The sequence below is a fragment of the Lactuca sativa genome, chromosome 6 (genome assembly GCF_002870075.4).
Source record: "Lactuca sativa cultivar Salinas chromosome 6, Lsat_Salinas_v11, whole genome shotgun sequence".
Lineage (NCBI taxonomy): Eukaryota > Viridiplantae > Streptophyta > Magnoliopsida > Asterales > Asteraceae > Lactuca > Lactuca sativa.
In genome coordinates this window covers 193,177,975-193,190,987 of record NC_056628.2, presented here as the reverse complement: position 1 = coordinate 193,190,987, position 13,013 = coordinate 193,177,975, and the positions used below count along the sequence as shown (strand labels likewise).

The 13,013-nt window shown below is 33.6% G+C and overlaps 2 protein-coding genes across 3 annotated transcripts; one reads left to right on the top strand and one right to left on the bottom strand.

The window, feature by feature from the left end:
* Positions 1-3,968: 3,968 nt before the first annotated feature.
* Positions 3,969-6,646, top strand: LOC111879662 (stress response protein nst1). Its single transcript, XM_023876126.3, has 5 exons — positions 3,969-4,138; positions 4,668-5,489; positions 5,740-5,911; positions 6,006-6,091; positions 6,267-6,646. The coding sequence occupies exons 2-5, from the start codon at positions 4,701-4,703 to the stop codon at positions 6,360-6,362; spliced, it is 1,143 nt and encodes a 380-aa protein (XP_023731894.1). The 5' UTR covers positions 3,969-4,138; positions 4,668-4,700; the 3' UTR covers positions 6,363-6,646.
* Positions 6,647-8,125: 1,479 nt separating this feature from the next.
* LOC111879617 (protein kinase STUNTED) lies at positions 8,126-11,725 on the bottom strand. Of its 2 annotated transcripts, none has more exons than XM_023876077.2 (10): positions 11,313-11,725; positions 11,137-11,234; positions 10,769-11,015; positions 9,991-10,674; positions 9,658-9,906; positions 9,414-9,574; positions 9,243-9,322; positions 8,901-9,048; positions 8,679-8,828; positions 8,126-8,579 (listed from the first exon to the last, which is right to left on the bottom strand). In XM_023876077.2, the coding sequence occupies exons 1-10, from the start codon at positions 11,545-11,547 to the stop codon at positions 8,325-8,327; spliced, it is 2,307 nt and encodes a 768-aa protein (XP_023731845.1). In that variant the 5' UTR covers positions 11,548-11,725; the 3' UTR covers positions 8,126-8,324. The 2 variants fall into 2 exon arrangements, with proteins under 2 accessions (XP_023731845.1, XP_023731844.1); XM_023876076.3 differs by having other exon boundaries at positions 9,991-10,683; positions 11,313-11,724.
* Positions 11,726-13,013: the final 1,288 nt, after the last annotated feature.

The window sequence follows — 13,013 nt, the reverse complement described above, 5'->3', positions numbered from 1 at the left end:
AGCCACGCGACATCTTTGATTGTTGTTCTGTAAATGTGTCTGTTTTATTCCACTTTGGGTCTTCCTTGACGATCTCCCAAATTTTTTCGTGCTAAAAAACGTGATCGGTCTCGACATGATATTGGTCCCTCGTCGCTCTATAAACGTCAAAATCGAGCGCACCACTTTGCTTGTGCGAGGAAAGTTTGTTGTGGATAGAATTGAACTTTGTACACTTCTTGCTTATTTGAGTCTATTTGATGCTCAACATGTCGTGATTGCGGTTCTTTTCATCATTCTTCAAAATGGTACGAAATTTCTCGATCACGATTTCCCAAAAAACAACTTTTCTCATATCGTTTTTTTGCGTTGGATTTTTTGATGTCCCGTCCACGGTCCACCATGTTGGAGGTTCGTCTTCCGATTGCTCCACCATAACCGCTTTCCTTTTCCTTCATGCTCTCCCTTTTTGGGCCGTTTTTTTTTGCTCCCTCCGCTTGCGTCTTGGGTACCGTTTGTTGGGTGGGTGGTAGTTGTGTGATATTTTGTTGCATTGTAGCAAATGGTTTGAAAAGGTTTTGTGGAAGGGTTGCAGGGAATTGTGGTGGGGTGAGGCGGGACTGAAAAAGTTGTCTCGAGTGTAGAGGATATTCGCATACATTTTATATTGTGCAAAACCGACAGACGGAGGTGTATTTGTGTTTGGTGGAGTGTTGAGGTTTTGATCCATAGTATTGAAAATAGAAATTTTTTGAAGATTTGAAATATGGTTTGATACGATATATATATATATATATATATATATATATATATATATATATATATATATATATATATATATATATATATATATAGAGGTGTAAAAGAGGTAAAAAAATTGAAAAAATTATTATTATTATTATTATTATTTTACGTTTTTGACCTTTTTACAACAGTTCAAAATCAAAATTGTCACACCCCGAAAACCGAGGGCGGAAACATTTCCGGGGCGGACTCCACATTGAGTATCAAATCCAATGTACATAGTAAGCAAGTAAACAACCATTACATTACATATTAGAATTTATATATGTTCAAAAGTAAAGTGTTATAAGTGATGATACATATGTATATATAGACAAAAGTAGAGACGAGTCTTTTGTACGCTCCGTCTTCTCCAAAAAGGATTGTTGGGTATCTGTCTAATGCTGACCTGAGAATACAAGCAGTTTGAAAATTAGCATAAAGCTGGTGAGTTCATAAGCGGTTTTGTTTTGAAAAGAACAAGTTTCCTTTGTTTTCTGAAAAGTTGTATCCAAGAAAATCTCATATTTTCTTATGTAAAACAGTTTAGTTATCATTTATTACCAATATGATTTCGTGTTGTATATTACCCCAGGAAAATCCTATATTTTCCTAATAGTTTAGTTATCCATTCGATTCTTAATTCGTTTACGAGTTGTTATGTTATCCCAGGAGAATCCTATATTTTCCTAAAAGTAAGTTTAGTTATTGAACACCTATGTAACACTTGATTATCTATTATACTTGTCATATTAGCTAGGTATTCTGATACCCTAATTGTGTTACACTTGAATGTACCTAGATGCATGCCTTCGTATTCATATTCTTATTCTTAATCATATTCATATTCGTATTTTATATTTGTATTCGTATTTATATTTGTAGTCCTATTCGTATTCGTAATTGCATTCGTATTCGTATTCATATTCGTATTCGTATTCGCATTCGTATTCGTATTCGCATTCGTATTCGTATTCCTAGTCCTATTCCTAATCCTAATCCTAATCCTCTTCGTATTCGTATTCGTATTCGTATCCGCATTCGTATTCGCATCCGTATTCGTATTCCTAGTCCTATTCCTAATTTATTTGTATTCGTATTCACATTCGTATTCGTATTCTTAGTCCTATTCCTAATCCTAATCCTATTCGTATTCGTATTCGTATTCGCATTCGTATTCGTATTCCTAGTCCTATTCCTAGTTATATTTTCGTATTCGTTCTGTTCCTAATTGTATTTTTAGTATGAATTATTCGTAGATTATGAAATATAATTTAGATTGTAACACTTTATCAAGAAATCTATGATTAGTCTGAAAGCTAACTTCGTAATTCGAACTATTTGATTAGCACAGTTTTCGATATTAAAAAAAACATACAAAATATAGATATTTGAACTGAAAATAATAAGTTTGAGTACAAGATTTCCTTTTACTTTTGCTTGTATTCCCCCCCCCCCTGAAAACATTTGAAAAACATTTGAAAAAGGGTAGGGGTATGAACTCACCAGTTAAAGAACGCGTCAGTTTGGGTCCTAAACGTCAGTTCTGGGTTTGCAAACGCATAAGATTCCTATGTATGATGAAAAGATACACATTTTTATTCAATTAGAACTTAAATTATTTATTTGCTAGGGACAAATGCTTCTAGCTGCGAAAACACTTCATTACAAGTGTTTGGAAGGACCCGGGTGGCATTTGAGGACACATGAGGATTGAATATTGAGTTTACTCTTCTAGAGTAAACTCATACTAGAGTTTTCGGCCCTAATGACATATTCCCCATGAGTTTACGGCCGTAAACTCATGGTGGGGTATTTTTGGTTGCTAAATGGCTTCATATCATTTAGGGATTAATGCTAGACTTGGTTTTGAGACTTTGGAATGGGTTTGACTTACATAGGGACCATTTATTGGAGTTTATGGCAGTAAACATGGAGTTTACGGCCGTAAACTCCCCCTCACACTAAATCCTTGATGTTTTGGGTCATTAATTAATCACATGTGATTCCAAATAATTCTACAAGCCTAGGGATGAATTTTTGGCATCATTTGACATGATTTTAGGAGTTTACGGCCCATGACTCCCCTCATGGCCGTGAACTCCTTATGAGGGTGTTCTAACATATTTTAAGGTCCTAAGCTTGATTGTGTTCACTTCTAGAATTTACCTCAAGGCTCATGGTGTGTTTAAATGGCATTTTAACACTTCAAAATGAGTTTGCTCCCCATGATATGGAGTTTACGGCCCAAGCATGATCTTGGGCAGTAAACTCATGTTTACTCTCCAAAAATTAAGTTCAAGGTGTTCTAAGTCCATTTTGATAAACCCCTAAGTCATATCTAAGCTCCAAAGGTCTATTGGAAGGGTTTTTGGGCTCCAAAACCCATTTTATATGAGTTCACGGCCTAGGACTGTTCTAGGGCCGTAAACTCATGAATATGGTCCTATTCCATGATTTGAACTCGAATTTGAAGGTCCAAGATGTTATACTAGGAGTTAGGGTAGTTACCTTGGTGTTTTGGAGCTTAAATTTGATGATTTTGGACCTGATTCTTGAGTTTGAGGAGAGAGGTTAGAGAGAGAGTAATGAGAGAGCTGAAAGGCTTCAAATGAAGTCTTTTGAGCTTTAAATAGGTCCTAAGTTCGGGACACGGTGGAATTCTACCCGATACCAGCATTAAACGGGGCTTTTGGTCGCACCCGATCAAGTTGTCGTTACCCGATATGGTCGAAACTTAAATTTTTCTAATTGATAATTTTGAATATTTTCTTGAGTTATTAACGTGTTTGAGCACCCATTAAGTCATAGTAAATGACTCAAATTTAATGACTAAATTTAATAACGAACGAAAACAATTCGAATACGACGAATTTTTTTAATGACGTATCGAGTTACGACGACGGAACGAACTTCGGGTTGTTACAAAAATATATACGTTGGAATGAAATTTGGATCGAAAAATGCACGTTTTCATACGTCACCATAGTAACGTGTTATACCATAACACCTAATAACGCATGTAGAGTGCAGTGTTTTTGGCATTATAACACCGTTTTTTCATTTCCTAGTCGGAATAACGGAACTTTCGTTGCCCACTCCTAACAGTCTAAAAGCAAAAAAAAAAAAATAATAAAATAAAATAAAATAAAAATGTCAACCAAGGTTATTCCAAACCAATCCTTGTTATTGGGATCATTAAAAGGCTAGCAAACAACTCCTTACTAAAGTTCCTCCATCTTCGATTCAATTCAACAAATTATTGAATCACCCGCCTATTAACCTAGCCTCCTCCTCTGACCGCCCTACTCCTACACCGTCGACCATCCGTGCCATCCCCCCTCTGCTCTAGCCTCTATGCCGTAATTGAAGCCAGGTAATATTCTGCCTCATTATTCCGATTCAATGGTTGCTTCTCGATTGGTATGTAGTATGTTATGCTGTTTTGGGGTTCTGCGATTAGGTTTTTGCGACTACTTCTATGGTGTGTTTTGCTTCACTACGCCGATTTTTCGTTTTTGTTTATGTGTGTTTATACGTGATATGCCTAGAAGGAGACATTAGTTTGCAATCGGTGCTACATTACTTCATAGCTAACGTCTTATAGTTGCGTTTACAGATTTTAAAACCCTATGTTTGTTCAGATCAAAGTTACTTTGATTACGATTCTCTTCCTAGCTTAAGAGCTAGATATATGCACATTTGTTTAAATTTTAAATCGCAGCAGTCTTCGAAGGCACTCATGTCAAACATCTATGCACATACTAGATAAACTTCATAAATTAACAATCTCTATTTCATATTTGTCTCGTTGATTTACTTACTTTCTCCATTTTTTTTTTCTATTTTGTAAGTGGCGTTCGGATTATTTTGCTCAAGAATTCTGTCTTTTGTATTTGATGCAGCTGTGAACTGGATTCTTGAATGTTGATCCAAACATGAGGAACTGTCATACTGAAGATCACACCAGGAGGACAATGAGAAAAATGTTTGATATTAGAAGTTCTGAATTTAATTCTAGTAAAAAACAGTGTAAGAAAGTGACAAATGCCCCCAAATTTGGGGATGAAGTGGATCCTGACTATTCATGGCTTCTTAATTTCTTGAATGAAAATATTGAACAGTCAAAACCCCCAATGGAGGATATCATCAGAGATGAAGATGAAGATGAAGATGACAATGAAGATGAAGATGAAGACAATGATGATGAAAATGAAGATGCAAAGTATAAAGATCCTCAATATTGCATGTTTTTGAAGCAACTCACAGAAAATGGCAAATCATATAAGCTTAAAATCTCAAAAGAAGATGAAGCTCCTTGTTTTCTAGAATATGAACAACCTTATGACCCTTCAACTGATATGAGTATTACCCTTTGTAATACTATAATGAGAGATATGCAAATTGATCATAAGAGTAAAAGGAGCCTAAATGGAAAAAAGAGGAAGATTTTGATGAAAAAAGAAGCTTCATCAAAAATCAAGACAGAACCCCTGAATAATTTGGGTGTGGATTCTTGCTACCAGTTGTTTCTTAAAGGCTACATACCTTCTGAATATGGTGCGTTTGTTTATGAAGGAAAACGGGTGAATTATGAAGAGAAAGTTACTAATTCAAATTCAGATTCAGATTCAGATACAGATTCTGATATGATGATTTGGGATAAAGTTCGGGATTTGAGTGAAGCAAACAAGAAACAATTAGCACCTACAAAAAAGGAACCATCTGTATGTTATAAATATAATAAATTTACATTTTTGGTCCCTGGGTATAGCTGGTTTTTTTCAGTTTTGGTCCCAAAAACATTGTCATTTTACTTGGAACAGGGATAATAAAAAAACGTTACAAAAACCTCAAATAAGGACCAAAGTTGAAAAAAAAATCAGCAATACTTAGGGACCAAGTTATTCGATCGTGTGCAAAAAGACATAAACGCCCTTCTCATCCTCATCATGGATATTTTTTTTTTTTTTTCAGTTAAAGGAGAAGTTGATGTGTATTCTTAAGAAGCCATATAATCAAAAAGAGTATGAAGAACTTTCAGAATATATAGAGGAAAAAAAGCCAATATGTCGTCTTTTACCCTTGCGTGACAGGGCAATATCATCTGCTCTTGGAGTCACAAAATCGGTGCTTGACGATGGCCCGTGTATGTCTTGTTTTTTTATAAATGACTGAAATACCCTTTCTCTGTTTTCATTTGATTATATTTAAGTTTTTTTTTCATTAATTTAATGACGCAGCAACTTTTCGAAGGAAACTTAAAGCTGTCAAGAATGATCGACCTCGAGCTCTTAATCTCTTGCGGATGTTTCGCTTCTGGTTAGAAGTAAGTATAATTATGTTCATTTATTTATTATAAGTTATAACTTATAACATCTTACTTTCATTTCTTTCTATAAATCTACTAAATTGGTAGATTTTTTTAAGTACAATTTTACCATAATAAGAAAAAAGATTGAAGTTACTTTCATATAACCTGTAAATCTACTTTATGTGTACAGCATCTTCCAAATGAAAAGATTTTCAAACCATGGTTATGTGAGGAGTTTATGGAAGTGTTGCCATCGAGCTGTAAAAGATCCCACCTGGATAAATGACTTGTTTTTTTTTTTTTTTTTTTTTTTTTTTTTTTGTTATTATTGTTATTAACTTTTTTTTTGGTCATAAATGAAAGCGGCAAATGTAAAAGGTGGTTAAATGTCGGTTTTTTGGTAGTTAAATGTCGTTTTTAGGTGCAAGTAAATGAATGCATCCCTGATGATATGTGTTTTTTGAGATGTTTGTTGAAAAATGCATCAAAGGTCTAAGGATGTTTTTATATTTTTACAATGTTTGTGTATAATTCGATTGTTCGTGCCACGTGTCGCATTGTTACTGGTTCTTGTTTTTTTAACCAGATTTTATAAATTACAAATTGGATTATTTTTTAGTTTATATAAAGGAACAAATTAAACCGAAGTTCATAGGTTTTTCCCTTAAAATAGGACCAATGTTAATGTGTTTTTTTATATTTATAATAATATTAAAATAATAAAATTTAGTTTTTTTTAAGTAAAACATTTTTTATTCTTGAAAATAAATTGATTGTAAATAATGATATATACCAATAGAACATTAAGTTGGTTTAGATCAAACCAATAAAAAATAAATGGTTGGGTTGTGTATATGTTGATAAAAAAAGGTGATTTTCTTTTAAATAAAAAAAAAATTGAATTGAGTTTGTTAAACAATGTGATGGTCAAGTTCTTTTTCTAGGACACCTGACAAGCTGTAGATCCATTTGTATATGTGTTTCATGATCATATTTGATTCATGTAAAGAAATTTGGTGAACTTTATATGATGGTGTATGGTTTATGCAGTATTTAATTATACTTGATGAATCTTTTTATTCACGAAATAAAAACATTTAAACATATACTTAACTCATTAGTCCCAGATAAGAGCAGAATAAATAAACAATTCTATTATTAAAAAAAAAAAAGATTGTGATTTAATTAAAGTTCTAAAAAAAATTGTCAATAAAGTTATATAAAAAAAAAAAAAAAAAAAAAAAAAAAAAAAAAAGGTTATGTTGTAGTTTTTACTCCATTCTTGATACATGCTACGTTAAAGAAATGACAAAAAATAAAATAACATTTCTTCCGGAGACATTTTTTTTCTTTAACAATCTAATAAACCATTCCAGTTCTTTTCCCATCGCTTCATATATAATATACATCCAGCTTTTGAAAAAATTTATGAGCATTTAAGTTTTAGTTAATGAAAAAATGCAAATTAAAAAAAAAATCATTTGAGAATATGCATTTAGGATTTTTATATTGAAACAAAAAGCTAATTAAAAAAGCTTTTGAGTTTAGTTTTTATTTTTAATGTAATTTTATACATTTTAAAGCTTTGTTTTTTAAAACAAATCTACATCACTTAATATTTAACGTCGAAAGTACAAAAAAGAAAAGCATCTCATTATGAGTCCTTGCTCATTATGTTTTTGGTCGTGACTTATGATGTTGATGTCCAGAATCACATTCTTTGATTAGTTATGCTCCTTTCCTTTTTCATCATTATTTACTTTATCGATCCTAATTATTGGCGTACGAATCATATTATAAATACCTTTTGATATATTTTAAATGGTTAAATATGTATTTACACAATACTGTTTTACTTATTTTGTTTTTTTCCAGTTAACGCAGCAGTGATTTCTTGTAACGAAACATGTGACAAGACATTCCAGTACCAAAAGATAATATTTTACCTTTAACATATTGAGTCATGAGTTCATAAATTGGTTATTTAAAAATAACAAAAAATATTAAACAGAATTATTTTCTAGTAAAAACCATACAAAAACCAATGAATAAATAATAACAGTTTAAGATATTCTTATTTTAATTTTATTAGGAAGCATGATTCCATTTTTACACTTGAAATTTGATCTCACAAAAAAGAGACCATCCTAATACACTTAATTAATCCCAGTCGACACAACACCCCCGAAAAAAGAAAAAAGTTAAAAAAAAAAATTAAAATTTACACACACACAGAGAGCACCTTCTGTCAGTCAAAACTGGATGACCTACTCCACCTGCCACGTAGATAATCCTCTAAAGACACACTTTCCTCGACACTACTCATTGAAAGAGAGGAATCCTCTACATCAAGCAATGCAAGGTTAAGATGTGACCTCAAATTCGATTGAGAAAATCCTTCCTCTTCCAATACTTGTAATCTCGCATCCGACCCACCTGTCGAATCCACCTCCAACCGGGCCCACGCCATCACCTCAATGTCCCCACCAAGTAGTTTCACCACCTGTGTTTGTGTTTGTGTTAATTAATACAGAAAGAACAACTTAATACAGATATACTTTACATTGCCTATATTATATTACTAGATTACTAGATAACTAACCGTGGTCATATGGGGTCGAGCCCGTGGTGCACGCCTGATGCACAAAGTTGATGCTAGAGCCATCCTCTCCATTTCATCAGCATCATATTTATTTCCTAAGCTTTGGTCTAATAACTGAAGAAATTTCCCACTACTCAAAATTGGCTTCGCCTGCACAAATTCATCTGTCTTTTAGCACTGACACTGACACTGACAGACAGAGAGAGAGAGAGAGGAACGTACCCACATAACCAAGCTCTCTTGGCCTTTTGGGTATCCACTGTTTATTGGTTTTCTTCCGGAAAGAAGCTCAAGAAGAACAACTCCAAATGCATACACATCAATTTTGTCGGTTACTTTTCCATACATGAAATATTCCGGAGCTAAATAACTGCACCATGAAAACAGTGGCATTTCTGTAAAATTGAATATATATATATATATATATATATATATATATATATATATATATATATATATATATATATATATATATATATATATATATATATATATATATATATATATATATATATATATAAAGAAAAAGAAGAATTGAAGTTAATAAAGGTATAATTTACAAACCCGAAAGTTCCTGCGACATCTGTGCAAGTTATATGAGATGAGGTGGTTGAACCCCACTTTGCAAGCCCAAAATCGGAGAGCTGAAACAACAAAAATTATTTACAAAGTTTAATCATTTACAAAAAATTGAAAATTTAGGAAATAAACGATGAATAAGAAATAATAAATCACCTGTGGTTCAAAATCATCAGAGAGTAAAATGTTTGATGATTTAACATCCCTATGGATTACAGTTTGATCACAGTTGCTGTGTAGATAAACAAGTGCCTCAGCTACACCTAGAGCCACTTTATACCTTTCAGACCATCCAAATGCCGGATCTTTCTTGTTGCCTAAAAGATAATATTATGAAATAAGAAAAAAGAAAATTCATAATTTCATGTGTATGAGAATTGTTGAATGTAAATGAGCATACTGTGTAAATTGTCTTCAAGACTTCCTCTTGAGAGAAAATCATAAACTAAGAGGAGATTGTTGTCTTCAAAGCAAAACCCAAAAAGGGAAATGATATTTTGATGATGTAGAGCAGTAATAATCTCAATCTCTAACACAAATTCTTTCAAGACATCTTCAGATGATTTCAAGATTTTAACAGCTATTTCCTTTCCATCTGGAAGACATCCTTTGTAAACCTTACTATTCCCTCCTTTTCCTATCATGTTCTCTGAAAAGATTCAAGAAAATAGTAAATCAGCAGTGAAAACCCACATAATAACATTTTCAAGATAACAAATAGAAGAACACAAACCGGGTTTGAAGTTTGATGTTGCTGATAGAAGCTCTCGATACTGAAACAATCTACAAGTGGCTGAGTATTTTTCATGGAGACCCTCTAATTCTTTTGGTAAACGAATTGAATCATGATCTGGGGAAGAAGATAAATCAGATTGAAATTCATCACCACCCACACAAACAATTGCTCCATTTTCTGGAATTATGTCTAAGGATCTGTCTTTTTGATCATCATTTTGGGAATCTGAGTTTGTGATTTGAAAGCAATGTCTAGTGGGAAGCCTCATAGCCCACTGAACCACAGAGATCTGGTGGACACGTGATTTATCAGATGAAATGGCTCTTTGAAGGAGTGGCCAACCAGGTTGGAGTTCAGGCAACTCTCTTAGTAACAAAGAAGTTGAACTTGATGAAGCTTCTAGCTTCTGTACAGGTACTAGAGCCATGGAGTTATCTTCTTCATCATCATCACCATTACCACAGGTAACCTCATGAACAGGAAGAATCGAAGCCACTGAACAAATCGGACAATTATCTTTGAATGCAATTGGCGTGCACTCAGATTCAGATTTTACTACAGCCAGATCCAGTTTCTTGCAATCACTTTGATTGCATTTTACTTCATCTCCATTGTTTAGTAATGTTGGATTCAAGCTCAACGATCTCTGAATCAAACTGAGTATTTGATTCTTATGGTGATCTGAACTCCCTACAGTGTAACGGAATCGATATCAAATGCATTGTTTTTCTTCAAATTGAACTGAACTGGTAGGGAGAAAGGTTCAGTTGATTACCTTTCGCACAAGATGTCGATGATGGGGATTGCCTATGGAACACGATTTTTCCGCTATTGACGGCAATTATAGAACAGTTTTTTGGTAGTTTTTTAGCACAGTATTTTGCTACGGAGGATGATGATCTAATTGTATGATGAGCTCGAGCTGTTCCAACGATAATCTCATTCGCATTATATGATTTAGCTTCTCGAACGAGAATTTTTCGAATTGAAGTACCTCTGCAGATCTTTAACTTAAGATCCACCTGCAAATCGAGAAAATTCAGATGAAGTGAGGAAGAATTTTCGATATTGATTCATTCAATATAAAATTGAACTCGATAATTATCTCAGTTGAAAGAATTCAAGTCAAAATCAGAAACCTACCTGTTTGAGGTTACAAAATCCTTCGTATACAGCGAGAATGGAGTCAAACGAGTTTACAAGAGATAGCAACGACGATTTTCCTTCACGATCCAGAATTTCTTCGCACAAAACAGAAAGTCAGAAACACATTCAACTAATTGACAAAATAACAACAAATTTGAAGTCAGTAATCCTACCATTGTTGGTGAGAACATGAAGAGCGACAACACGGTCACCAGGTTGAGCTTGTTTGACTAAAGCCCAAGTGAGCAACTCTCTACTCTGTGAGTCTAGCTTAACTCCAACCACAACTGTCCGACCTCCGGCCACACTCCGGTCCCGGTACTCTCCGGCAAGCTCCGTTTGACTCATCTTAGGAAGAAGTTCACTGTTGTTGACTAGAGATTTGGAGGAAAATGTAGCAGCAAACATTGGGTTATCATGGGGAAATGTAGCTGAAGAAAAGCGTGACTGGTTGGGTCCCCGTGGAGGAGATGAACAGTGGCTTAACCGTTGCCGTTCTCTTTGCCTTTATTAGGTTTGCCTTTCATGCTTTCCGGCTGTGCACAAAGAAGGGGGACCCCAACCTCACTCACAAGTCACAAAGCACTACAAGCTTTTTTATTTGTCTTATTATTCAATTTGGAACACTGTATATAAATCTAAAATATATATTTTTATATTAATAATAAAGTGATTGTAGTTAAAAAAAAAAAATATGAACTGGCATTTTTTAAGGGTTTTTCTAAATAGCCAAGAAAATGTTTGACTAAACAACCTTAATTTTTGTAGGACATATTTGTGAAATCACATAGCCTGCAAAAATTATTATTTAAAAGAAAACAAAACCAAGTAATGTTGTTGTCGTTAAGGTCTTTCGGTATACCGAATACGAGGATTGTCGTGGTCGACCTGGCCACAAACAACAATTGTGTATACTATCCCGACCGTCTGTGGTTGCTCGTTGTCGTGGAGGATTGTGTCACCACCATATTTGACCATAACTCTTTCTCTTTGCCTTTTTTTCTCCTTCTTTGTTTTTTTTTTACCACGCTCTTCTCTTGTGCACACCATCTAGGTTGCAAGGGGAAGACTTGTTGTGGTAATGTGGAGGTGGAAGAAGGTTGTGGTTGTGAAGGATCATTATAGATGGCCTAACTATAAAAACTATATTTTAAGAGGTATGGTCATCACCAACCCTTTAGAAAAATGTTGTCACTTATATGCCTACATGTTTACTATCAAACCATTAGTTCTTGAAAATCGTTACCACTCCATCTTATATTATTTTTTTAACATTAAATTAAATAAAAACATAATTTAAAACATAAATAAATATTTTACATTAATTAAAAATTCATTACATTACTTAAAAAACATAGAAATTTAAAACATAAATTATTTAAAAAAAACATAGAAAACATAGAAATTTAAAACCTAAATTACTAAAAAAACATAGAAAATACTACTCGTCTTCATCGTCATTGGCCTCGTTTTCATCGTCAACGCCCTAATCATCTTCATCGTCATTGTCATTTTGTCGTTCAAATTGCATTTGTCATATGTGTTCAGTCAAATCGTAACTTAGATTGTGATTTGTTTTACTGATTTGTATTTCCAAAAGTCTTGTGAAGTATGTTGGGATGTCGACTTGTATCATTGCAGATGGATTAAGTGTATCGTTCGGACTATACGTACAAATAGTCTTACCCTTTTCTTCTATTATCATGTTATGTAAAATAACACAAACTTTCATCGCCTTCATCATTTTTTCCCTATCATATGCTTGTGTCGGATGTTTGATTATGTGTCACTTTTGTTTGAGGACTACAAACGTCCGTTCCACATTCTTCCTTGCAGATTCTTGTGCTAACTTGAACAATTTTCATTTTTAATCG

Coding starts and splice junctions, on each gene's coding strand:
- LOC111879662 (XM_023876126.3), top strand. CDS start 4,701: ATGAGGAACTGTCATACTGAAGATCACACCAGGAGGACAATGAGAAAA. Junction 5,912..6,005: donor GGTGCTTGACGATGGCCCGT/GTATGTCTTGTT, acceptor TTAATGACGCAG/CAACTTTTCGAAGGAAACTT. Junction 6,092..6,266: donor TGTTTCGCTTCTGGTTAGAA/GTAAGTATAATT, acceptor TTATGTGTACAG/CATCTTCCAAATGAAAAGAT.
- LOC111879617 (XM_023876076.3), bottom strand. CDS start 11,547: ATGTTTGCTGCTACATTTTCCTCCAAATCTCTAGTCAACAACAGTGAA. Junction 9,907..9,990: donor AACATCAAACTTCAAACCCG/GTTTGTGTTCTT, acceptor GAATCTTTTCAG/AGAACATGATAGGAAAAGGA. Junction 9,049..9,242: donor GATGTCGCAGGAACTTTCGG/GTTTGTAAATTA, acceptor TTCATGGTGCAG/TTATTTAGCTCCGGAATATT.